Source organism: Triturus cristatus, chromosome 1_1 (assembly GCF_964204655.1).
Source record: "Triturus cristatus chromosome 1_1, aTriCri1.1, whole genome shotgun sequence".
NCBI lineage: Eukaryota > Metazoa > Chordata > Amphibia > Caudata > Salamandridae > Triturus > Triturus cristatus.
The window spans coordinates 101,795,922-101,823,091 of NC_140579.1; the positions used below are offsets into that span (position 1 = coordinate 101,795,922).

At 53.5% G+C, this 27,170-nt stretch overlaps 1 protein-coding gene across 2 annotated transcripts in view; it reads right to left on the reverse strand.

Annotated features, from left to right (window-relative positions):
* LOC146869630 (flotillin-1-like) overlaps positions 1-27,170 on the reverse strand; it is a 202,624-nt gene that overhangs the window by 150,835 nt on the left and 24,619 nt on the right. For both annotated transcript variants that reach the window (XM_085608949.1, XM_085608956.1), the window contains exons 2-3: positions 22,900-22,961; positions 22,197-22,272 (exon numbers count right to left, since the gene is read on the reverse strand). In XM_085608949.1, coding sequence (XP_085465075.1) covers positions 22,197-22,272; positions 22,900-22,945 — 122 coding nt within the window. In that variant the 5' untranslated portion in view covers positions 22,946-22,961. The remainder of the gene's footprint in view (positions 1-22,196; positions 22,273-22,899; positions 22,962-27,170) is intronic.

The window sequence follows — 27,170 nt, forward strand, 5'->3', positions numbered from 1 at the left end:
GTCCTCTTCTCCCTTTCCGCTCCTTCCACTGCCATCCTTCACCTGCCCTCTTCTCCCTCTCCCCTCCTCCCCCTGCCATTCATCACTTGTCCTCTTCTCCCTCTCCCCTCCTCCCCTGCCATCCTTCACTTGCCCTCTTCTCCCTTTCCCCTCCTTCCCTTGCCATCCTTCACCTGCCCTCTTCTCCCTCTCCCCTCCTCCCCTGCCATCCTTCACGCGCCCTCTTCTCCCTCTCCCCTCCTCCCCTGCCATCCTTCACTTGCCCTCTTCTCCCTCTCCCCTCCTTCCCCTGCCATCCTTCACCTGCCCTCTTCTTCCTCTCCCCTCCTCCCTTGCTATCCTTCACTTGCCCTCTACTCCCTCTCCCCTCCTCCCCTGCCATCCTTTACTTGCCCTCTACTCTCTCTCCCCTCCTCCCCTGCCATCCTTCACTTGCTCTCTTCTTCCTACTCCCCTCCTCCCCCTGCCATCCTTCACGTGCCCTCTTCTCCCTCTCCCCTCCTTCCCCTGCCCTCTTCTCCCTCTCCTCTCCTCCCCCTGCCATCCTTCACCTGCTCTCTTCTCCCTCTCCCCTCCTCCCCTGCCATCCTTCACTTGCCCTCTTCTCCCTACTCCCCTCCTCCCCCTGTCATTTTTCACTTGCCCTCTTCTCCGTCTCCCCTCCTCCCCCTGCCATCTTCTCCCTCTCCCCTCCTCCCCCTGCCATCCTTCACGTGCCCTCTTCTCCCTTTCCACTCCTTCCCTTGCCATCCTTCACCTGCCCTCTTCTCCCTCTCCCCTGACATACTTCACTTGTCCTCTTCTCCCTTTCCCCTCCTTCTCTTGCCATCCTTCACTTGCCCTCTTCTCCCTCTCCCCTCCTCCCCTGCCATCCTTCACTTGCCCTCTTCTCCCTCTCCCCTCCTCCCTTGCCATCCTTCACGTGCCCTCTTATCCCTCTCCCCTCCTCCCCTGCCATCCTTCACTTACCCTCTTCTCCCTCTCCCCTCCTCCCCTGCCATCCTTCACGCGCCCTCTTCTCCCTCTCCCCTCCTTCCCTTGCCATCCTTCACCTGCCATCTTCTCCCTCTCCGCTCCTCCCCCTGCCATCCTTCACGTGCCCTCTTCTCCCTCTCCGCTCCTCCCCCTGCCATCCTTCACGTGCCCTCTTCTCCCTCTTCCCTCCTCCCTTGCCATCCTTCACGTGCCCTCTTATCCCTCTCCCCTCCTCCCCTGCCATCCTTCACTTACCCTCTTCTCCCTCTCCCCTCCTTCCCTTGCCATCCTTCACGTGCCCTCTTATCCCGCTCCCCTCCTCACCCTGCCGTCTTTCACTTGCCCTCTTCTCCCTCTCCCTCTCCCTTCCCGACAGTCTCTCCCAGCTCTTGCATTTCCATGTCAGCCCTTCTACTTTCACAAAGGCAGAGGAACAAACGTTACACAAGGACAGTCAACACACGTACCGCAACACACAAAATAGGCAGCACAAACCAGGGCATTGTGTCTGATGAACAACGGAGTCAACTGGCGTTTGCAACATAACCGTACACCAAAGATGCTATGTACTGTCGCTTCCTAGCAATTCTACAGTGCCCAAACGCCACCAGCTTAGCATCGCAGCCCTGCCAAGTGCCCGGACTGGTTAGAGGTGGGCCTGTCGGTGTGCTTGGAGAGGGCTGCATTTAAATGGGTGTACACTATCCATGGGCTGTGGGACGCTTTCTTGTTCCTGTATACCCTTGTAATCCAAGCCTTGTTCCTTTTACACAATGGTACAATATTACAGTATTTTACTGTCCAACTTTGTACATTAAAAAGGAATAGAAAAAAAAGCGATAAGCACTTCCAACAAGTTCTCTAATCTTGAATCTGATTCTCAAGCAGTTTACATCCCTAAACGTTATGTAGGGGTCACATATTGCACCCAAGGCACCAGGAGGGCCTCCTGCAGGAATATGGAAAGTATTGCAAAATAGAGCTGTTTTTGCTGTTAATCCATGGGTGAGTGCCACCGTCCCTCAGAGCCCTCGAATTTTAAAGTATTAAAAAATAGACCTGTCTTTGCTGTTAATCCATGGGCGAGTGCCAACGCCCCTGAGAGCCCTCGAATATTGAATGTATTACAAAATAGACCCGTCTTTGATTTTAATCCATGGGCGAGTGAAACCGCCCCTCAGAGCCCTCGAATATTGAATGTATTACAAAATAGACCTGTCTTTGCCGTTAATCCATGGGCGAGTGACGCCGCCCCCAGAGCCCTCGAATATTGAAAGTATTACAAAATAGAGCTGTCTTTGCTGTTAATCCATGGGTGAGTGACACCGCCCCCAGAGCCCTCGAATATTGAAAGTATTACAAAATAGAGCTGTTTTTGCTGTTAATCCATGGGCGAGTGACACCGCCCCTCAGAGCCCTCGAATATTGAATGTATTACAAAATAGAGCTGTCTTTGCTGTTAATCCATGGGTGAGTGACACCGCCCCTCAGAGCCCTCGAATATTGAATGTATTACAAAATAGAGCTGTCTTTGCTGTTAATCCATGGGTGAGTGCCACCACCTCTCATAGCCCTCGAATTTTGAATGTATTACAAAATAGACCTGTCTTTGACGGTAATCCATGGGCGAGTGACACCACCCCTCAGCGCCCTTGAATATTGAATGTATTACAAAATAGACCCGTCTTTGATTTTAATCCATGGGCGAGTGAAACCGCCCCTCAGAGCCCTCGAATATTGAATGTATTACAAAATAGACCTGTCTTTGCCGTTAATCCATGGGCGAGTGACACCGCCCCCAGAGCCCTCGAATATTGAATGTATTACAAAATAGAGCTGTCTTTGCTGTTAATCCATGGGCAAGTGACACCGCCCCTCAGAGCCCTTCAATATGGAAAGTATTACAAACTAGACCTGTCATTGCCGTTAATTCATGGGCGAGTGACACCGCCCCTGAGAGCTCTCGAATATTGAGTGTATTACAAAATACAGCTGTCTGTGCTGTTAATTCATAAGCGAGTAACACGGCCCCTCAGAGCCCTCGAATATTGAATGTATTACAATATAGAGCTGTCTTTGCTGTTAATCCATGAGCGAGTGACACCGCCCCTCAGTGCCCTCGAATATTGAATGTATTACAAAATAGAGCTGTTTTTGCCGTTAATTCATAAGCGAGTGACACCTCCCCTCAGAGCCCTCAAATATTGAATGTATTGCAAAATAGACCTCTCTTTGCTGTTAATCCATGGGCGAGTGCCAACGCCCCTCAGAGGCCTGGAATATTGAATGTATTACAAAATAGACCTTTCTTTACTGTTAATCCATGGGCGAGTGACACCACTCCTCAGAGCCCTCGAATATTGAATGTATTACAAAATAGACCTATCTTTGCTGTTAATCCATGGGCGAGTGACACCGCCACACAGAGCCCTTAAATATTGAATGTATTACAAAATAGAGCTGTCTTTGCTGTTAATCCATGGGCAAGTGCCACCACCCCTCAGAGCCCTTCAATATGGAACGTATTACAAGCTAGACCTGTCATTGCCGTGAATCCATGGGCGAGTGCCACCGCCCCTCAGAGGCCTGGAATATTGAATGTATTACAAAATAGACCTTTCTTTACTGTTAATTCATGGACGAGTGCCACCGTCCCTCAGAGCCCTCGAATATTGAAAGTATTACAAAATAGACCTGAGATTGCTGTTAATCCATGGGCGATTGCCACCGCCCCTTAGAGCCCTCGAATTTTGAATGTATTACAAAATAGAGCTGGTTTTGCCGTTAATTCATAAGCGAGTGACACGGCCCCTCAGAGCCCTCGAATATTGAATGTATTTATTTATTTATTATTTTGAAGGTTTTATATAGTGCGGACAAGCCCCTTGAGGGTATCAGAGCGCTTTACAACAAATAAAGGAGATAGAGGAAATCGAAATCTCCATACAAATATTCTTGGTTATATAGTCAAACAATGATAACTGTTCCAACATAACAAATATCTACCAGCAGGCATCTAACAAATCAAGTGAATTTGGCCAGGAGAATAAATTTCACTTCATTTTTAAAGGATGCCGCGTGAGGGTTCTGTCTTGTTTTTGGGGTAAAGCATTCCATATCCTTGGGGCCATTCCTGAGAAGGAGCGGTTATAAGTTTAATTCTTGATAAATAGTCGTGATTTCAGTAGAAGGTTATAAGAACTGCTGTTGGTTCTGTTCCCACCAGATGGTATTAATTTCTCTGCAAGGTATTACAAAATAGAGCTGTCTTTGCTGTTAATTCATGGGCGAGTGCCACCGGCCCTCCGAGACCTCAAATATTGAATGTATTATGTTAGAAGGCGACCTCAGAGGGGCCCGGAGGGGGCCCTGACTATCCTGAGACCAACCCTCGAGGTATCGTAGCCGGGCACTGGCGGGAGACTCCTCAGGGGAGGAATCTCGTATCTAGGATCGTACACTCGGCACCACACGACAAAGAGACACCACACCGGGACTTCGTAAGAACAAATCTTTATCAGATCGGAGTTGGAGGATCTTTATGATCAGCAAGGCAAATATATACAAGTGGAGCGCGGGCTCACAGAGTCTTGGAGGGGGTAGGAGGTAGCGGGACAAACTTTGGGGATATGGATCAAATGCAGGGGCGTACCCGGCGCCCAGCTCACAATCCTCGAGCTGGGGGATACGCTTGTCGTCGTCGGGGTCCGGCGGGACCAAGAGAGTCTGTGTGAGCCGCGAGTCACTCAGCAGGGCTCAAGCACAAGTCGGAGGTCTTACGATCTTTTCGGGGAGCCGCGAGTCACTCAGCAGGGCTCAAGCACAAGTTCGGAGGTCTTACGATCTTCAGGGAGCCGCGAGTCACTCAGCAGGGCTCAAGCACAATTTCGGAGGTCTTACGATCTTCAGGGAGCCGCGAGTCACTCAGCAGGGCTCAGGTGTTTCCAAAGGCGAATCTGCCGGACAGTCCAAGAGCACCCCTTGTTATAGGTCGACTCCTCTTTGATGTCCGGAGTCTGTGCAGGCAGGGGTCTTGTCACCTGGGGGTCGCTTGTCGGGGTTTCCTGCCATTGTCTTTTGATCCTTTCAGGGCCGGGTCGGGAGGAGTCCCAGACACCCAGCAGGCGTGGAGCCAGCCCTCGGGGAGGCCGGCGGGCCGATCGAAACCCACCTTCCCAGGGGAGCTCAGAGGTGCGATGGAAACTGCTCCTCCCCCTCTCATCCCAATGGGAGCGCGATGTCCCCCAGCCGGAGTGGCGCCTCTAGGCCAGGGTCGCGCTGGGGCCGGGCAGCCATCATGGTGCATGAAGTGGGCACGCGGGCCCGGTGTGGCCGAAAGGAGGAAGGCCACGGACGGGGAAGTCCGGGTCGGGTGTGTGTGTGTTCTGGTGGGAAGGATCGGCTAGGCCGTGGGCTTGGGGGCTGCGTGAGGTGCATGGGTCAGGTTATGTGGTGCGGGGACAGGGATGGCTATGCTACGAGGCCGGGTCTAACACGCGTCCCCCCCAGCTGAAAGCCGGAGAGAACTACCCATCCTCTTGGGGATTCTCTTCGCTGAGGCGGAAGAACCGGGAGAGGCCATCGGCGTTGGCGTGGTCAGTACCAGGGCGATGTTCCACGGTGAAATCCATCCCCTGGAGGGAGATTCACCACCGCAGTAGCTTGGGGTTTTCTCCTCGCATCTGCATGAGCCATCGCAAGGGGCGATGGTCGGTTTGGACCTTGAAATGGGTGGCGAACAGATAAGGGCGTAACTTCTTGAGGGCCCAGACTACGGCGAACGCCTCGCGCTCGATGGTGCTCCATCTCTGTTCTCTGGGCAACAGCCTTCGGCTGAGGAAGGCTACGGGCTGGTCTAGGCCTTGGTCATTCACCTGGGACAGGAAGGCCCCAATTCCATGCTCGGAGGCGTCCGTTTGTACCACAAACTCCTTGGAGTAGTCGGGAGCCTGAAGGACGGGGGCTGTGCACATGGCCGTTTTTAGGGCATCGAACGCCTCTTGGCAGGCAGGGGTCCACTGCACTTTCTTGGGCTGTTTCTTGGACGTGAGTCCCGTGAGGGGACCGACTAGGCTGCCATACCCCCGGATGAATCTCCGTTAGTAGCCCGTGAGGCCCAGAAAGGCTCGGACCTCCGTTTGGGTAGTGGGGGGTTCCCAGGCTAGGATGGCGTCGATCTTGGGCTGTAGAGGGGCGACCTGGCCGCATCCGACCTGGTGCCCCAGGATGGTTACCGAACCTTGCCCAATCTGGCACTTGCTGGCTTTCACGGTGAGGCCTGCCTGGCGCAGGGCGGTTAGCACCCTCCGGAGGTGCTGGAGGTGCTCACTCCATTCGGAACTAAAAACTGCGATATCGTCTAGATAGGCAGCGCTGAATTTTTCCAGCCCGGCCAGGACTCTATTTACCAGTCGCTGGAAGGTGGCCGGGGCATTTTTCATCCCGAAGGGCATCACGCGAAAGCGATAGTGCCCATCCGGGGTGGAGAAGGCGGACCGTTCCTTGGCTCCTTCCGTGAGCGCAATTTGCCAGTAGCCGCAGGTGAGATCGAAGGTGCTGAGGAACCGAGCAGCCCCGAGTCGGTCAATGAGCTCGTCGGCTCGGGGAATGGGGTGGGCATCGGCTCGGGTGACTTCATTGAGTCCCCAGTAGTCCACGCAGAAGCGGAGTTCTGGGGCGATACCGGGGGCAGCTGCTTTCGGGACCAGGACCACGGGGCTGGCCCAGGGACTGTCTGAGGGTTCGATCACTCCTAAGGTCAACATCTTCGAGACCTCGGCTTGAATGCAGGACCGGACCCGATCAGGGACTCGGTAGGCTCGGTGTTTCACCGGCGGGCTGTCTCCGGTATCCACGTCATGGACACACCAGTCGGTGACTTGGGGGACCAGGGAGAAGAGGTTGGAAAACTGCCCTAGGAGCTGGCGGCAATCCTCACGTTGCTGGGAAGTGAGGGATGGGGAGAGGTTCACTCCCTCTACGGAGCCGTCCTTCTCTTTGGTGCACAGGAGATCAGGGAGGGGATCCGACTCCTCCTCGGCCCCGTCATCAGTGGCCAGCAGGAGGCTCAGCTCCGTCCGCACAAAGTGGGGCTTGAGGCGGTTCACGTGGAGGACCCGGAAGGGGTCCCGTGGTGACTGGACGTCCACCAAGTACGTGACCTGGCTCTTCCGCTCAACCACTTTGAAGGGCCCGGTCCATTTATCCTGGAGGGCGCAGGGTTTCACGGGGGCCATGACCCATACCTGCTGGCCCGGCTGGAACTCGACCAGAGTGGCATTCTGGTCGTACCAGCGCTTCATCTCTTCCTGGCTCGCCTCCAGGTTGGCCTCGGCCATCTCTCGGAACTTACTAGTCTGGTTTCGGAGGGTCAGGACGTATCGGAACACATCTCTGGGGGGTGGCCTCGGTGGGCCGCCTCCCACCCTTCCTTGACCAGGCTGAGGGGCCCCTGGACGGGGTGCCCGTAGAGTAACTCAAAGGGGCTGAACCCCAAGGATTTCTGGGGAACTTCTCGGTAGGCGAACAGGAGGCAGGGGAGCAGGACGTCCCACTTACGCCAGAGGGGCTCTTCCAGGCCCGCGATCATCCCTTTCAGAGTCCGGTTAAACCGCTCTACCAGGCCGTTTCCTTGGGGGTGGTACGGGGTGGTGAATTTATAGGACACTCCGCATTGTTGCCACAAGCACGTCATGTATCTGGAGATGAAGTTCGTACCGCGATCGCTCACGACCTCGCGGGGAAAACCCATACGGGAAAAGATTCCCATCAACGCCCGGCCCACCACGGGGGCTGTGACGGTGCGCAAGGGTATGGCTTCAGGGTATCGGGTGGCATGATCCACCAGGACGAGGATAAAGCGGTGCCCTTGGGAGGTTGGGGGGTCCAGAGGCCCCACGATGTCGATCCCGACCCATTCAAAAGGGGTACTGACGACAGGGAAGGGTTGGAGGGGAGCCTTGCGCTTTCCTCCGCTCTTCCCACTGGCCTGGCACGTGGGACAGGACTTGCAGTGGGCTTCTACATCTGCTTTCATTCTGGGCCAGTAGAAGTGAGTCACGAGGTGACTGTAGGTTTTGTCCTGGCCCAAGTGGCCTGCGAGGGGAACGTCAAGGGCCAAGCCCAGGAGGAGGTCTCGAAAGTGTAGGGGTACCACCAGCACCCGGGCGGATCCTAGCTCCACCGACTTCTGCTCGCTGTACAAAAGGTCATTCTCCCAATACACCCGGTGCGTTCCAGTTTGGTCGCCCGCGGCCTGGGCCTCTGCCTGTTGCCGGGGCCCGACCAGGGAAGGACAGGTAGCCTGCTCTCGGCAGAACTCCTCTCGGGAGGGGCCCCCCTCGTGGCGCCACTGGGCCAATTCGGGCAGATCGCCTAACTCGGTGACCTGTGCGGAGTCGGAAGGTGGGGGTTCGTCACTGGCGACCGACCCTCCTTGTGGGGGGATGTGGGGCCCCTCGGCGGGGACCATCCTGTCTTCAGTGGTCGGGGCGTCGTTGACTTCCCCCAGGGGGGTCAGTCGGGCCGCCATGGATCGGGTGGTGGCGCACACCCACTCAGGGAGACCCATCATCCCTAGGTGGGTCTTGCGCTCGACTTGTTTCCAGGGGGAACTTTCCAGGTCGTTCCCCAGGAGACAGTCGACTGGCTGGGAGGTTCTCACTGCGACTTTCAGTTTACTGACCACCCCTCCCCATTCAAAAGGCACCAGGGCTACCTTACACAGACTTTCCGTATTGTCAGCGGAAATGACCGGGCAAAAGACGTTGGGGAGGACCTGGTCTTCGTTGACCAAATGACTGAGGACACCGGTGATGCTGGCCCCGGTGTCACGAAGGGCTTCTACTTGGTGGCCATTGATCGTTACGAGCTGCCCATATTTCTTCGTGTTGGAGGGCAGGAGGCTTCCAGGGATCATTTCTCTATCTCCTAAGGATACTAGGGCCATGGCTGCGGGTTCCCACTCTACGGTCTCCTCAACCTCCTCCCCTAGTGCTACATTGGCTATCTGTCTAGCGGGGGGTGCTGCCTGGGTGATGTGTGGTGCCATGGGGCATTCAGGGTCGTTGGCGTAATGCCCGGGCTTCTGACAATGGAAACAAGTGATGGTCACCCGGTGCCCCCGTCTCAGGGGGGGGCCGGATACAGCTGGTGGGGGAGCCGGGAAAGGCGGAGGTTGGGTTTTCGGGGGACTGGACTGGGACTCTCTCTGCCCTCCCTGGTTCCCCCCCCCTCTCTGGCGGGGTGGTCCCTGACTGGCTCGGGGGTACTCTCCTACAGGGCCCCGGGAGACCCGGGTGTTGGTCCAGCGATCCGCCTCGACAGCCAGCTTTCTCGGATCCGTGAGCTTGCTGTCGAGCAGATGCTGGCGCAGTTCTACAAAGCAGTTCGCAGCCAGGTGTTCCCACAACATAAGGTCGGTTAGTTCTTCTAGGGTGGTTACCTTGCTGCCCTTGATCCACCCATCGAATGCGCGGCTGAAGAAGTTTACATACTCCACCCAGGTGGTGCCCGGGATCTTCCTGCAGTCCCGGAACCGCTGGCGGTACATCTCCGGGGTGAGGCCGTACCTTGTGAGGAGGGCCTCTTTCATGTGGTCGTAGGAGGTCTGCATGGAGGTTGGTAGGTCGAGCAGGGTGTCTCTCCCCTCGCTCAGGAATCGTCCCCACAACCCGGCCCCCCAATCCTTCTGCGGGACCCGATGGGAGGTCATGGCGACCTCGTAGGCCCTGAACCACTGTTGAATGTCATCGTTTTTGTAATATTCTTTGACCACATCCTTGGGGATGTGGACCTTCTGCTCCGCCGGGGAGGCCGCCTCTCGGTTCCCCGGGGGCCGCGCTTCTTCGCTTTTTGCTTTTAGCTCCATTTCCTTCAAGCTGCGTTCGTGCTTCAGTTGAAGTCTCCTTCCTTCGTGTTCCCGTTGGAGTTTCTTCTCTTCTAGTTATCCTTGCACCCGCATCTGTTCCACTGCTAGCTTTTTCTCGGCTAATTTCAACTCGCCCTCGATTTTGAGTTTGGCTAATTCGAGTTCGTGATGGCGACTTCTTTCTCTGTCTGCGAGTTCCTCCGGGGATAGGCCCCCGTCTGGTACGAAGCTTTGCACCTGGTTGCTGCTGCGTTCTCCTTGGGAGGGTCCAGCTTCGTCGTGGGGCTCCACCGCTCCTTCTGGGCGGGGGGCTCCAGAATCCACCCAAGCTTTCAGTGCCTTCTGCATATCTTCTTTGGTGTTGAGACCAGTGGTAGCGATTTTGAGTTCTTTGCAGAATTGCTTTAGTTCTCTGTGTGTGTACTCCTCCAGTTGTTCCGCCTGGAACACGGTACTGGTGTCGTTTTCTGTGAGAACCACGGCGTTTCCTTCTGCCATCTTTGTCTGTAGTGCGTCAGCCGTTCACGGTACGATCTCTAGATTATGGGCCCGAATCCCGTCGCTTGCCACCAATGTTAGAAGGCGACCTCAGAGGGGCCCGGAGGGGGCCCTGACTATCCTGAGACCAACCCTCGAGGTATCGTAGCCGGGCACTGGCGGGAGACTCCTCAGGGGAGGAATCTCGTATCTAGGATCGTACACTCGGCACCACACGACAAAGAGACACCACACCGGGACTTCGTAAGAACAAATCTTTATCAGATCGGAGTTGGAGGATCTTTATGATCAGCAAGGCAAATATATACAAGTGGAGCGCGGGCTCACAGAGTCTTGGAGGGGGTAGGAGGTAGCGGGACAAACTTTGGGGATATGGATCAAATGCAGGGGCGTACCCGGCGCCCAGCTCACAATCCTCGAGCTGGGGGATACGCTTGTCGTCGTCGGGGTCCGGCGGGACCAAGAGAGTCTGTGTGAGCCGCGAGTCACTCAGCAGGGCTCAAGCACAAGTCGGAGGTCTTACGATCTTTTCGGGGAGCCGCGAGTCACTCAGCAGGGCTCAAGCACAAGTTCGGAGGTCTTACGATCTTCAGGGAGCCGCGAGTCACTCAGCAGGGCTCAAGCACAATTTCGGAGGTCTTACGATCTTCAGGGAGCCGCGAGTCACTCAGCAGGGCTCAGGTGTTTCCAAAGGCGAATCTGCCGGACAGTCCAAGAGCACCCCTTGTTATAGGTCGACTCCTCTTTGATGTCCGGAGTCTGTGCAGGCAGGGGTCTTGTCACCTGGGGGTCGCTTGTCGGGGTTTCCTGCCATTGTCTTTTGATCCTTTCAGGGCCGGGTCGGGAGGAGTCCCAGACACCCAGCAGGCGTGGAGCCAGCCCTCGGGGAGGCCGGCGGGCCGATCGAAACCCACCTTCCCAGGGGAGCTCAGAGGTGCGATGGAAACTGCTCCTCCCCCTCTCATCCCAATGGGAGCGCGATGTCCCCCAGCCGGAGTGGCGCCTCTAGGCCAGGGTCGCGCTGGGGCCGGGCAGCCATCATGGTGCATGAAGTGGGCACGCGGGCCCGGTGTGGCCGAAAGGAGGAAGGCCACGGACGGGGAAGTCCGGGTCGGGTGTGTGTGTGTTCTGGTGGGAAGGATCGGCTAGGCCGTGGGCTTGGGGGCTGCGTGAGGTGCATGGGTCAGGTTATGTGGTGCGGGGACAGGGATGGCTATGCTACGAGGCCGGGTCTAACACGCGTCCCCCCCAGCTGAAAGCCGGAGAGAACTACCCATCCTCTTGGGGATTCTCTTCGCTGAGGCGGAAGAACCGGGAGAGGCCATCGGCGTTGGCGTGGTCAGTACCAGGGCGATGTTCCACGGTGAAATCCATCCCCTGGAGGGAGATTCACCACCGCAGTAGCTTGGGGTTTTCTCCTCGCATCTGCATGAGCCATCGCAAGGGGCGATGGTCGGTTTGGACCTTGAAATGGGTGGCGAACAGATAAGGGCGTAACTTCTTGAGGGCCCAGACTACGGCGAACGCCTCGCGCTCGATGGTGCTCCATCTCTGTTCTCTGGGCAACAGCCTTCGGCTGAGGAAGGCTACGGGCTGGTCTAGGCCTTGGTCATTCACCTGGGACAGGAAGGCCCCAATTCCATGCTCGGAGGCGTCCGTTTGTACCACAAACTCCTTGGAGTAGTCGGGAGCCTGAAGGACGGGGGCTGTGCACATGGCCGTTTTTAGGGCATCGAACGCCTCTTGGCAGGCAGGGGTCCACTGCACTTTCTTGGGCTGTTTCTTGGACGTGAGTCCCGTGAGGGGACCGACTAGGCTGCCATACCCCCGGATGAATCTCCGTTAGTAGCCCGTGAGGCCCAGAAAGGCTCGGACCTCCGTTTGGGTAGTGGGGGGTTCCCAGGCTAGGATGGCGTCGATCTTGGGCTGTAGAGGGGCGACCTGGCCGCATCCGACCTGGTGCCCCAGGATGGTTACCGAACCTTGCCCAATCTGGCACTTGCTGGCTTTCACGGTGAGGCCTGCCTGGCGCAGGGCGGTTAGCACCCTCCGGAGGTGCTGGAGGTGCTCACTCCATTCGGAACTAAAAACTGCGATATCGTCTAGATAGGCAGCGCTGAATTTTTCCAGCCCGGCCAGGACTCTATTTACCAGTCGCTGGAAGGTGGCCGGGGCATTTTTCATCCCGAAGGGCATCACGCGAAAGCGATAGTGCCCATCCGGGGTGGAGAAGGCGGACCGTTCCTTGGCTCCTTCCGTGAGCGCAATTTGCCAGTAGCCGCAGGTGAGATCGAAGGTGCTGAGGAACCGAGCAGCCCCGAGTCGGTCAATGAGCTCGTCGGCTCGGGGAATGGGGTGGGCATCGGCTCGGGTGACTTCATTGAGTCCCCAGTAGTCCACGCAGAAGCGGAGTTCTGGGGCGATACCGGGGGCAGCTGCTTTCGGGACCAGGACCACGGGGCTGGCCCAGGGACTGTCTGAGGGTTCGATCACTCCTAAGGTCAACATCTTCGAGACCTCGGCTTGAATGCAGGACCGGACCCGATCAGGGACTCGGTAGGCTCGGTGTTTCACCGGCGGGCTGTCTCCGGTATCCACGTCATGGACACACCAGTCGGTGACTTGGGGGACCAGGGAGAAGAGGTTGGAAAACTGCCCTAGGAGCTGGCGGCAATCCTCACGTTGCTGGGAAGTGAGGGATGGGGAGAGGTTCACTCCCTCTACGGAGCCGTCCTTCTCTTTGGTGCACAGGAGATCAGGGAGGGGATCCGACTCCTCCTCGGCCCCGTCATCAGTGGCCAGCAGGAGGCTCAGCTCCGTCCGCACAAAGTGGGGCTTGAGGCGGTTCACGTGGAGGACCCGGAAGGGGTCCCGTGGTGACTGGACGTCCACCAAGTACGTGACCTGGCTCTTCCGCTCAACCACTTTGAAGGGCCCGGTCCATTTATCCTGGAGGGCGCAGGGTTTCACGGGGGCCATGACCAATACCTGCTGGCCCGGCTGGAACTCGACCAGAGTGGCATTCTGGTCGTACCAGCGCTTCATCTCTTCCTGGCTCGCCTCCAGGTTGGCCTCGGCCATCTCTCGGAACTTCCTAGTCTGGTTTCGGAGGGTCAGGACGTATCGGAACACATCTCTGGGGGGTGGCCTCGGTGGGCCGCCTCCCACCCTTCCTTGACCAGGCTGAGGGGCCCCTGGACGGGGTGCCCGTAGAGTAACTCAAAGGGGCTGAACCCCAAGGATTTCTGGGGAACTTCTCGGTAGGCGAACAGGAGGCAGGGGAGCAGGACGTCCCACTTACGCCGGAGGGGCTCTTCCAGGCCCGCGATCATCCCTTTCAGAGTCCGGTTAAACCGCTCTACCAGGCCGTTTCCTTGGGGGTGGTACGGGGTGGTGAATTTATAGGACACTCCGCATTGTTGCCACAAGTACGTCATGTATCTGGAGATGAAGTTCGTACCGCGATCGCTCACGACCTCGCGGGGAAAACCCATACGGGAAAAGATTCCCATCAACGCCCGGCCCACCATGGGGGCTGTGACGGTGCGCAAGGGTATGACTTCAGGGTATCGGGTGGCATGATCCACCAGGACGAGGATAAAGCGGTGCCCTTGGGAGGTTGGGGGGTCCAGAGGCCCCACGATGTCGATCCCGACCCGTTCAAAAGGGGTACTGACGACAGGGAAGGGTTGGAGGGGAGCCTTGCGCTTTCCTCCGCTCTTCCCACTGGCCTGGCACGTGGGACAGGACTTGCAGTGGGCTTCTACATCTGCTTTCATTCTGGGCCAGTAGAAGTGAGTCACGAGGCGACTGTAGGTTTTGTCCTGGCCCAAGTGGCCTGCGAGGGGAACGTCGTGGGCCAAGCCCAGGAGGAGGTCTCGGAAGTGTAGGGGTACCACCAGCACCCGGGCGGATCCTAGCTCCACTGACTTCTGCTCGCTGTACAAAAGGTCATTCTCCCAATACACCCGGTGCGTTCCAGTTTGGTCGCCCGCGGCCTGGGCCTCTGCCTGTTGCCGGGGCCCGACCAGGGAAGGACAGGTAGCCTGCTCTCGGCAGAACTCCTCTCGGGAGGGGCCCCCCTCGTGGCGCCACTGGGCCAATTCGGGCAGATCGCCTAACTCGGTGACCTGTGCGGAGTCGGAAGGTGGGGGTTCATCACTGGCGACCGACCCTCCTTGTGGGGGGATGTGGGGCCCCTCGGCGGGGACCATCCTGTCTTCAGTGGTCGGGGCGTCGTTGACTTCCCCCAGGGGGGTCAGTCGGGCCGCCATGGATCGGGTGGTGGCGCACACCCACTCAGGGAGACCCATCATCCCTAGGTGGGTCTTGCGCTCGACTTGTTTCCAGGGGGAACTTTCCAGGTCGTTCCCCAGGAGACAGTCGACTGGCTGGGAGGTTCTCACTGCGACTTTCAGTTTACCGACCACCCCTCCCCATTCAAAAGGCACCAGGGCTACCTTACACAGACTTTCCGTATTGTCAGCGGAAATGACCGGGCAAAAGACGTTGGGGAGGACCTGGTCTTCGTTGACCAAATGACTGAGGACACCGGTGATGCTGGCCCCGGTGTCACGAAGGGCTTCTACTTGGTGGCCATTGATCGTTACGAGCTGCCCATATTTCTTCGTGTTGGAGGGCAGGAGGCTTCCAGGGATCATTTCTCTATCTCCTAAGGATACTAGGGCCATGGCTGCGGGTTCCCACTCTACGGTCTCCTCAACCTCCTCCCCTAGTGCTACATTGGCTATCTGTCTAGCGGGGGGTGCTGCCTGGGTGATGTGTGGGGCCATGGGGCATTCAGGGTCGTTGGCGTAATGCCCGGGCTTCTGACAACGGAAACAAGTGATGGTCACCCGGTGCCCCCGTCTCAGGGGGGGGCCGGATACAGCTGGTGGGGGAGCCGGGAAAGGCGGAGGTTGGGTTTTCGGGGGACTGGACTGGGACTCTCTCTGCCCTCCCTGGTTCCCCCCCCCCTCTCTGGCGGGGTGGTCCCTGACTGGCTCGGGGGTACTCTCCTACAGGGCCCCGGGAGACCCGGGTGTTGGTCCAGCGATCCGCCTCGACAGCCAGCTTTCTCGGATCCGTGAGCTTGCTGTCGAGCAGATGCTGGCGCAGTTCTACAAAGCAGTTCGCAGCCAGGTGTTCCCACAACATAAGGTCGGTTAGTTCTTCTAGGGTGGTTACCTTGCTGCCCTTGATCCACCCATCGAATGCGCGGCTGAAGAAGTTTACATACTCCACCCAGGTGGTGCCCGGGATCTTCCTGCAGTCCCGGAACCGCTGGCGGTACATCTCCGGGGTGAGGCCGTACCTTGTGAGGAGGGCCTCTTTCATGTGGTCGTAGGAGGTCTGCATGGAGGTTGGTAGGTCGAGCAGGGTGTCTCTCCCCTCGCTCAGGAATCGTCCCCACAACCCGGCCCCCCAATCCTTCTGCGGGACCCGATGGGAGGTCATGGCGACCTCGTAGGCCCTGAACCACTGTTGAATGTCATCGTTTTTGTAATATTCTTTGACCACATCCTTGGGGATGTGGACCTTCTGCTCCGCCGGGGAGGCCGCCTCTCGGTTCCCCGGGGGCCGCGCTTCTTCGCTTTTTGCTTTTAGCTCCAGTTCCTTAAAGCTGCGTTCGTGCTCCGGTTGAAGTCTCCTTCCTTCGTGTTCCCGTTGGAGTTTCTTCTCTTCTAGTTATCCTTGCACCCGCATCTGTTCCACTGCTAGCTTTTTCTCGGCTAATTTCAACTCGCCCTCGATTTTGAGTTTGGCTAACTCGAGTTCGTGATGGCGACTTCTTTCTCTGTCTGCGAGTTCCTCCGGGGATAGGCCCCCGTCTGGTACGAAGCTTTGCACCTGGTTGCTGCTTCGTTCTCCTTGGGAGGGTCCAGCTTCGTCGTGGGGCTCCACCGCTCCTTCTGGGCGGGGGGCTCCAGAATCCACCCAAGCTTTCAGTGCCTTCTGCATATCTTCTTTGGTGTTGAGACCAGTGGTAGCGATTTTGAGTTCTTTGCAGAATTGCTTTAGTTCTCTGTGTGTGTACTCCTCCAGTTGTTCCGCCTGGAACACGGTGCTGGTGTCGTTTTCTGTGAGAACCACGGCGTTTCCTTCTGCCATCTTTGTCTGTAGTGCGTCAGCCGTTCACGGTACGATCTCTAGATTATGGGCCCGAATCCCGTCGCTTGCCACCAATGTTAGAAGGCGACCTCAGAGGGGCCCGGAGGGGGCCCTGACTATCCTGAGACCAACCCTCGAGGTATCGTAGCCGGGCACTGGCGGGAGACTCCTCAGGGGAGGAATATCGTATCTAGGATCGTACACTCGGCACCACACGACAAAGAGACACCACACCGGGACTTCGTAAGAACAAATCTTTATCAGATCGGAGTTGGAGGATCTTTATGATCAGCAAGGCAAATATATACAAGTGGAGCGCGGGCTCACAGAGTCTTGGAGGGGGTAGGAGGTAGCGGGACAGTCTTTGGGGATATGGATCAAATGCAGGGGCGTACCCGGCGCCCAGCTCACAATCCTCGAGCTGGGGGATACGCTTGTCGTCGTCGGGGTCCGGCGGGACCAAGAGAGTCTGTGGGAGCCGCGAGTCACTCAGCAGGGCTCAAGCACAAGTCGGCGGTCTTACGATCTTTTCGGGGAGCCGCGAGTCACTCAGCAGGGCTCAAGCACAGGTTCGGAGGTCTTACGATCTTCAGGGAGCCGCGAGTCACTCAGCAGGGCTCAAGCACAAGTTCGGAGGTCTTACGATCTTCAGGGAGCCGCGAGTCACTCAGCAGGGCTCAGGTGTTTCCAAAGGCGAATCTGCCGGACAGTCCCAGAGCACCCCTTGTTATAGGTCGACTCCTCTTTGATGTCCGGAGTCTGTGCAGGCAGGGGTCTTGTCACCTGGGGGTCGCTTGTCGGGGTTTCCTGCCATTGTCTTTTGATCCTTTCAGGGCCGGGTCGGGAGGAGTCCCAGACACCCAGCAGGCGTGGAGCCAGCCCTCGGGGAGGCCGGCGGGCCGATTGAAACCCACCTTCCCAGGGGAGCTCAGAGGTGCGATGGAAACTGCTCCTCCCTCTCTCATCCCAATGGGAGCGCGATGTCCCCCAGCCGGAGTGGCGCCTCTAGGCCAGGGTCGCGCTGGGGCCGGGCAGCCATCATGGTGCATGAAGTGGGCACGCGGGCCCGGTGTGGCCGAAAGGAGGAAGGCCACGGACGGGGAAGTCCGGGTCGGGTGTGTGTGTGTGTTCTGGTGGGAAGGATCGGCTAGGCCGTGGGCTCGGGGGCTGCGTGAGGTGCATGGGTCAGGTTATGTGGTGCGGGGACAGGGATGGCTATGCTACGAGGCCGGGTCTAACATATTACAAAATAGATCTGTCTTTGCTGTTAATCCATGGGTGAGTGCCACCGCCCCTCTGAGCCCTTGAATATTGAATGTATTACAAAATAGATCTGTCTTTGCTGTTAATCCATGGGCGAGTGACACCGCCCGTCAGAGACCTCAAATATTGAATGTATTACAAAATAGAGCTGTTTTTGCCGCTTAACCGTGGGCGAGTGACACCGCCCCTCAGAGCCCTCGAATATTGAATGTATTTATTTCTTTTTTATTTATTTTATTTTGAAGGTTTTATATAGCGCGGACAAGACCCTTGCGGGTATCAGAGCGCTTTACAACAAATAAAGGAGATAGAGGAAATCGATACATACATACACATATTCTTGGTTATAATAGTTAAACAATGAGAAGGAGCGGTTAAAAGTTTTCTTCTTGGTGAATTGTTATGGTTTCAGTAGAAGGTTATAAGAACTCTTGTTGGTTCTGTTCCAACGAGATGGTATAAACTTCTCTGCAAGCTGTTACAAAATAGACCTGTCTTTGCTGTTAATTCATGGGCGAGTGCCACCGGCCCTTCGAGACCTCAAATATTGAATGTATTACAAAATAGACCTGTCTTTGCTGTTAATCCATGGGCGAGTGACACCGCCCCACAGAGCCCTCGAATATTAAATGTATTACAAAATAGAGCTGTCTTTGCTGTTAATCCATGGGCGAGTGCCACCGCCCCTCTGAGCCCTCGAATATTGAAAGTATTACAAAATGGACCTGTTATTGCTGTTAATCCATGGGCGAGTGCCACCGCACCTCAGAGCCCTCAAATATTGAATGCATTACAAAATAGACCTGTTTTTGCCGTTAATCCACAGGTGAGTAACACCGCTCCTCAGAGCCCTTGAATATTGAATGTTTTGCAAAATGGACCTGTCTTTGACGTTAATCCATAGTGCGTTGACATCGCCCCTCAGAGTCCTCGAATATTGAATGTATTACAAAAAAGACCTCTCTTTGTTGTTAATCCATGGGCGAGTGACACCGCCCCTCATAGCCCTCGAATATTGAATGTATTACAAAATAGACCTGTCTTTGCCTTTAATTCATAGGCGAGTGAGACCGCCCCTCCGAGCCCTCGAATATTGAATGTATTACAAAATGGACCTGTTTTTGCTGTTAATCCATGGGCGAGTGCCACCGCCCCTCATAGCCCTCGAATATTGAATGTATTACAAAATAGACCTGTTTTTGCCGTTACTCCATAGTCGAGTGACACCACCCCTCAGAGCCCTCGAATATTGAATGTATTACAAAATAGACCTGTCTTTGCCGTTAATTCATAGGCGAGTGAGACCGCCCCTCCGAGCCCTCGAATATTGAATGTATTACCAAATGGAACTGTTTTTGCTGTTAATCCATGGGCGAGTGCCACCGCCCCTCATAGCCCTCGAACATTGAATGTATTACAAAATAGACCTGTTTTTGCCGTTACTCCATAGTCGAGTGACACCACCCCTCAGAGCCCTCGAATATTGAATGTATTACAAAATAGACCTCTCTTTGCTGTTAATCCATGGGCGAGTGACACCGCCCCTCATAGCTCTTGAATATTGAAAGTATTACAAAATAGACCTGTCTTTGCTGTTAATCCATGGGCGAGTGCCACCGCCCCTGAGAGCCCTCGAATATTGAATGTATTACAAAATACACCTGTTTTGCCGTTAATCCATAGCTGAGTGCCACAGCCCCTCATAGCTCTCGAATTTTGAATGTATTACAAAATAAACCTGTCTTTGCTGGCAATCCATGGGTGAGGGCCACCACCCCTCATAGCCCTCGAATATTGAATGCATTACAAAATAGACCTGTCTTTGCAGTTAATCCACGGACGAGTGTCAGCGCCCCTTCGAGCCCTCGAATATTGGATGTATTACAAAATAGAGCTGTCTTTGCTGTTAATCCATGGGTGAGTGCCACCGCCCCTCATAGCCCTCGAATATTGAGTCTATTACAAAATAGACCTAATTTTGCCGTTTATCCATTGGCGAGTCCCACCGCCCCTCTGAGCCCTTGAATAATAAATGTTCCACAAAATTGACCTGTCTTTGCTGTTAATTCATGGGCGAGTGCCACCGGACCTCCGAGACCTCAAATATTGAATGTATTTCAAAATAGACCTGTCTTTACAGTTCATCCATGGGCAAGTGACACCGCCTCTCCGAGCCCTCGAATATTGAATGTATTACAAAATAGACCTGTCTTTGCTGTTAATCCATGGGCGAGTGACACCGCCCCTCAGAGCCCTCGAATATTGAATGTATTACAAAATAGACCTGTCTTTGCTGTTAATCCATGGGCGAGTGCCACCGCCCCTCATAGCCCTCGAATATTGAATGTATTACAAAATAGACCTGTTTTTGCCGTTACTCCATAGTTGAGTGACACCACCCCTCAGAGCCCTCGAATATTGAATGTATTACAAAATAGACCTGTCTTTGCCGTTAATTCATAGGCGAGTGAGACCGCCCCTCCGAGCCCTCGAATATTGAATGTATTACAAAATGGACCTGTTTTTGCTGTTAATCCATGGGCGAGTGCCACCGCCCCTCATAGCCCTCGAATATTGAATGTATTACAAAATAGAGCTGTCTTTGCTGTTAATCCATGGGCAAGTGCCACCGCCCCTCAGAGCCCTTCAATATGGAAAGTATTACAAGCTAGACCTGTCATTGCCGTGAATCCATGGGCGAGTGCCACCGCCCCTCAGAGGCCTGGAATATTGAATGTATTACAAAATAGACCTCTCTTTGCTGTTAATCCATGGGCGAGTGACGCCGCCCCCAGAGCCCTCGAATATTGAATGTATTACAAAATAGACCTGTTTTTGCCGTTACTCCATAGTCGAGTGACACCACCCCTCAGAGCCCTCGAATATTGAATGTATTACAAAATAGACCTCTCTTTGCTGTTAATCCATGGGCGAGTGACACCGCCCCTCATAGCTCTTGAATATTGAAAGTATTACAAAATAGACCTGTCTTTGCTGTTAATCCATGGGCGAGTGCCAACGCCCCTGAGAGCCCTCGAATATTGAATTTATTACAAAATACACCTGTTTTTGCCGTTAATCCATAGGTGAGTGCCACAGCCCCTCATAGCTCTTGAATTTTGAATGTATTACAAAATAGACCTGTCTTTGCTGGCAATCCATGGGTGAGTGCCACTGCCCCTCATAGCCCTCGAATATTGAATGCATTACAAAATAGACCTGTTTTTGCAGTTAATCCACGGACGAGTGCCAGCGCCTCTTCGAGCCCTCGAATATTGGATGTATTACAAAATAGAGCTGTCTTTGCTGTTAATCCATGGGTGAGTGCCACCGCCCCTCATAGCCCTCGAATATTGAGTCTATTACAAAATAGACCTAATTTTGCCGTTTATCCATTGGCGAGTGCCACCGCCCCTCTGAGCCCTTGAATAATGAATGTTCCACAAAATTGACCTGTCTTTGCTGTTAATTCATGGGCGAGTGCCACCGGCCCTTCGAGACCTCAAATATTGAATGTATTTCAAAATAGACCTGTCTTTACAGTTAATCCATGGGCAAGTGACACCGCCTCTCCGAGCCCTCGAATATTGAATGTATTACAAAATAGACCTGTCTTTGCAGTTAATCCATGGGCGAGTGTCAGCGCCCCTTCGAGCCCTCGAATATTGGATGTATTACAAAATAGAGCTGTCTTTCCTAATAATGTTTCTTTAGGACGCCAATGGTATAATCTGCTTGTCAAACTGGTGTTTGTATAAACCACTTCATCCACCCACAATGCTTCTTCAGTGCAGCATGTCTCTTCGAAACTAGCTGCTAACCAGACACATAAATACATTTATAGCGCAGGAGGTGAACATTCATTCATGATTATTTAGCCGAGATTAAGATAGGGTTTCAGAAGTTAAAGGCACTTTTTAAATATAACAATATGTGTTCCTACGACATTCTAATTTTGCTATAAAATGTGTTTATCTACGTGTTACTGGTAGAAAAATGTAAAAGGCTAATAACAAAAACTATTAATGGTTCCTTATGAAGATTTGAGGTGAAGAAACCCCATTCAATTTTATCTTCAGAAGAAAGTTTGTACGTATATTAAATATGCTTTTTAATAGCATGGACTTTTTAGAATGAAATGTTTTTCTAAGTGTTATTTATTTTGAGTGAAGTTTGGTTCAGTCTGTCATTAGGACTGACGTCGCAAGAGCTCACAGTACACTTTGGAAACTTTTGCAGTACAGTAGACCCTATCCATTTTAGAAAATTCTCTAGGACTATTGAGAAAGAATTAAAAAACACTCCCACTGCCCTCTATAGACAAAGAAAGAGAGCCAGTCGTCCACCATAACTAACACTTCAGTGCGCTTCAGGTGCCTTCGGTGCAAGCTTAAGATAGGAGTAGTCGAAGAGACAGACATAAGGAAAGCCTGGTTTTACAGCTACAGAGAGGGGTTCAGACAAGGGAGCAGGTACCAACCTCTGTATCCGCTGGACACACGGAAGAACGAACACTCTGCCTCCAGTAATCATCCTGGGTGGACTGCGACAGAGCCCTGCAAGAAAACCCAAAGAGCGTAAGACCCAGCAGATGGAACACACGTCTGCAAGACCAGCATTTTACTCAAAGTAGGAGAAGAACTGCCGCTGAGATCTCGAAGAACCACCTTCTGCCCCCCAAACCCGCCTCTTCTGTGGGCATGAGTGGAGGAGAGAGCTTGGTCCTCTAGGAGAGAGGAGATGGCTCCTCCCCCATTCAGGAACATTCCCACTAATGGCACCAGCACAGGATGAACCAGAGCATACCTCCAAGGATGCCGCAAACACATGGGACGGAGGTACCAACTGGATGGTTCCTCACAGGTGTGCACGAAATTCTAGGGGCAAACCCCATTTAAAGATCCCCGGCCTTGATCAACTTGCCCCTCCCAGGGTAGAGTACAGGTAAGATGAAGGTGGCCTTTCTTTACCTTAAGATGTCTAGCTACCCTACAGACTTTTTTGAAGTTTGAGGACCTGCCAACAGAAAGAAGTCAAAAATGAAAGCACAGCAGCATACATGAATACACAACAACACACAGCCACAAACAACCACCATGACAAGGGCCAAGACTAGAATGGTGTGCATGACTCCGACCCCATATTTCAGCCTCTCCTGAAGCAGTTTGGAAAGGAGCTCTTACCGGACACCACCATGACCTGGCTGGGCCCGCATGTGTGGAATGCCATCCTGGTAAGGGGGGTCCTGAAAAGAAAAAGATGAGATGGTTAGGTTGCGGTCTTTCTAGCACTCTCTTACATTTAGCACAGGGTCTTGGTGCTAGCAACAATCACATTAGCCTGGAGGCTCTGCAAACCAGGAACGACACTCGGAGAAGAAGCCAGTATTGAGAAGTTTAATGAATCTCAAGTCACTGGGAACTGACTATGAAACAGGAGTAACACTGTGCTAAAGGGAGGAGAGGCGATGGAGACAGTATGGGAGCAACACTGTGCCAGAGGGAGGAGAGGCGACGGAGACAGCACAGGAGTAACACTGTGCCCGAGGGAAGAGAGGCGACAGAGACAGCACGGGAGTAACACTGTGCCAGAGGGAGGAGAGGGGACGGAGGCAGCACAGGAGTAACGCTGTGCCAGAGGGAGGGGAGGTGACAGAGACAGCACGGGGGAAACACTGTGCCAAAGGGAGGAGAGGCGTCAGAGACAGCATGGGAGTAACACTGTGCCAAAGGTAGGAGAGGCAACGGAGGCAGCACGGAAGTAACACTGTGCCAGAGGGAGGAGAGGAAATAGAGAGAGCACGGGAATAACACTGTGCCAGAGGAAGGAGAGGTGATGGAGACAGCATGGGAGTAACACTGTGCCAAAGGGAGAAGAGGCGATGGAGACAGTATGGGAGCAACACTGTGCCAGAGGGAGGAGAGGCGACGGAGACAGCGCGGGAGTAACACTGTGCCAAAGGGAGGAGAGGCAACAGAGACAGTGCAGGAGTTACACTGTGCCAGAGGGAGGAGAGGGGACAGAGGCAGCACGGGAGTAACACTGTGCCCGAGGGAAGAGAGGTGACAGAGACAGTAATGGAGTAACACTGTGCCAAAGGAAGGAGAGGCGACAGTGCAGGAGTTACACTGTGCCAAAGGGAGGAGAGGCAACAGAGACAGTGCAGGAGTTACACTGTGCCAGAGGGAGGAGAGGGGACGGAGGCAGCACGAGAGTAACACTGTGCCAAAGGAAGGAGAGGCGACAGAGACAGTGCAGGAGTTACACTGTGCCAGAGGGAGGAGAAGGGACGGAGGCAGCAAGGGAGTAACACTGTGCCAAAGGGAGGAGAGGCGAAAGAGACAGTGCAGGAGTTACACTGTGCCAGAGGGAGGAGAAGGGACGGAGGCAGCAAGGGAGTAACACTGTGCCAAAGGGAGGAGAGGCAACAGAGACAGTGCAGGAGTTACACTGTGCCAGAGGGAGGAGAGGGGACGGAGGCAGCATGGGAGTAACACTGTGCCAAAGGGCAGGGGCGTAACAAACACCCCCGCAGTCCCCGCGGTGCGGGGGGGCCCCCAGTCTTTGGTTAGGTGAAGGGGGCCCCCTCAGCTCTTCGGTAAAGAGCTGGGAGAGAAAGGCTTGCTGTAGAAAGCAGGTGCAGTCTGCAGCCGGCTCTTAGCTCCTCGCACTGACCCAGGACTGAACTGAAGAGAAACAAAGTAACAAGTTACATTGTTTCTCTTCAGCCAGAGCCCGCCGGAAAAGGGATGGGGGTGGGGGCCCCTAGAGAGCATTCCCCACTGGCACAGCCTCTGAGAAGGGAGGAGGCAGCACAGAGCTGACAGGGGCAGGAGAAGGACTGCAGCTCCAGGAACAGGACTCTGCTGGGACGCATTGGAAGGTAAGCAAGCACTGGAAATGCAATTGGCTTCGTAGTCTCCCTGGATGGCACGGAGTGTTTCCTCGGTGGCCTGCAGTGTCCCCGATGCTGATAGTGAACATAGAAACGTTCCCAGATCTCCACAGAAGAGATTAAAAAATATTGCTCAAGAATGTTTGAAAATGGATGTACATGTACAAAATGACAGAGAGTACTTTTTTAAATAGTTCAATATAGCGCCAGCTCGCCCCCAAGTTATTGGAGCGCTTTACACGAGCACCAGTTATATTACACAAGGCCAAACTTATTTTTAAGCACGGGGATATTAAGTGATTTGCCCAGAATCACAGGATGTTGAACCAACGCTGAGACTCGAGCATGATCCCCCAGTTCCAAAGCCAGCATCTCTGGCTGTTATGCCACATTTCATTTGTGTCAGTGGTCTTCCCAGTTGCAAAGGAAGGGAGAACATGTCTGTGGTTGTTGCACATTTTTGAGCGACATTTGAGACCAAGTGCAAAACTATCTGGAGCATTCAGCAACATTCTATTTTTTATGTTATTTGCTCCCTCCTTGGAATTAATTGGTAATATTTGATGCTTTTGGTGTAAATTTGGCACTGTCTGGTGCTGGCACCCTCGGCACCTGCCTAGTATTATTGACTCGCTTTATCATCAGCCCTTTTATTTACTTTTAGACTCTGGCCATGGGCGTACGTAGCAATGGTGCCGCATGTGCAGTGGCATCGGGCCTAGGAATGGGAGGGGCACACTGACTACAGCTGTCTTTCAGTACCCAACCAGGAGCCAGGGGGCACTTTCACTTCCTTAAATGGGGGCGCGTGAGGCACGTACTATGCCACTGACTCCAGCTTCACTGAAAAACTCACATTTTAGGAGCCTCCGGAGTACTATAGAGTTGGGGAAAGTCATTCCCAGGTTCCACAGCACAGACCCTTCATTTTCTTTTTTTTAAATACATTTTAGGTATTCAGTTTCCGCCCATGCTGTGCACTTTTTATTTTAGGTTTGTTTTCCTATGAATTCTATTTCTTGCTATTCACATTGGTAATATTTTTTATTGAAGAATCCAATAAAGAGCAGGTTATAAATTGGTACTTAAGGTCTAATGAAACATAGAAAGAGCCCAAACAACAACGAAATGCTAAAAATAATAGAGATATATTCAGGTAAATAAATGGGACTGGAGTGTAGCAAACAATCACCAGTCATATGGGAGAGAGTAGGACACTCATAAGAAGGGAAGGACATTGTGGGTCGGAAGGGGAGAATCCATGTAAGATGTCATATCTAATAAGTATTGGCAAAGCCAATAGGTCTGACGTTGGTTGCAGGACTATTGGCTGTACCAATGTATGTTTCTTTTGCTGTAGTTTATTATGACTTTATTGTTCCAAGATGGCTAATGGATGCTGAGAGAAGAAAGACATGAAGAAATCATTGAAATACGAAAGGGTGTAAAAACAGTGGGTGGACAGTGGTGTATGAGAGACAATGAAATACAGGGTGTAAATACTGCAGGTGGACAGTGGTGTATGAGAGACAATGAAATACGAAAGGGTGTAAATACAATGGGTGGACAGTGGTGTATGAAAGACAAGGAAATACGAAAGGGTGTAAATACAGTGGGTGGACAGTGGTGAATAAGAGAATGAAATACAGAGTGTAAATACAGTGGGTGTACAGTTGGATATGAGAGACAATGAAATACTACAGGGTGTAAATACAGTAGGTGGACAGTGGTGTATGAGAGACAATGAAATACGAAAGGGTGTAAATACAGTGGGTGGACAGTGGTGTATGAGAGACAATGAAATATGAAAGGGTGTAAATACAGTAGGTGGACAGTGGTGTATGAGAGACAATGAAATGCTAAAGGGTGTAAATACAGTGGGTGGACAGCAGTGAATGAGAGACAGTGAAATGCAGGTTGTAAATACAGTGGGTAGACAGCAGAGTATGAGAGACATCGAAACACTACAGGGTGTAAATACAGTGGGTGGACAGTGGTGTATGAGAGACAATGAAATATGAAAGGGTGTAAATACAGTAGGTGGACAGTGGTGTATGAGAGACAATGAAATGCAGGGTGTAAATACAGTGGGTGGACAGCAGTGAATGAGAGACAATGAAATGCAGGGTGTAAATACAGTGGGTAGACAGCGGAGTATGAGAGACAATGAAATACAGGGTGTAAGTACAGTGGGTGGACAGTGGTGTATGAGAGACAATTAAATACTACAGGGTGTAATTACAGCGGGTGGACAGTTGTGTTTAAGAGACAATGAAATACAACAGGGTGTAAATACAGTGGGTGGACAGCGGTGTATGAGAGACAATGAAATACTACAGGGTGTAAATACAGTGGGTGGATAGAGATGTATGAGCGACAATGAAATACAGGGTGTAAATACTGTAGGTGGACAGTGGTGAATAAGAGACAATAAAATACTACAGGGCGTAAATACAGTAGGTGGACAGTGGTGTATAAGAGACAATGAAATGCGAAAGGATGTAAATACTGTAAGTGGACAGTTGTGAATAAGAGACAATGAAATACAGGGTGTAAATT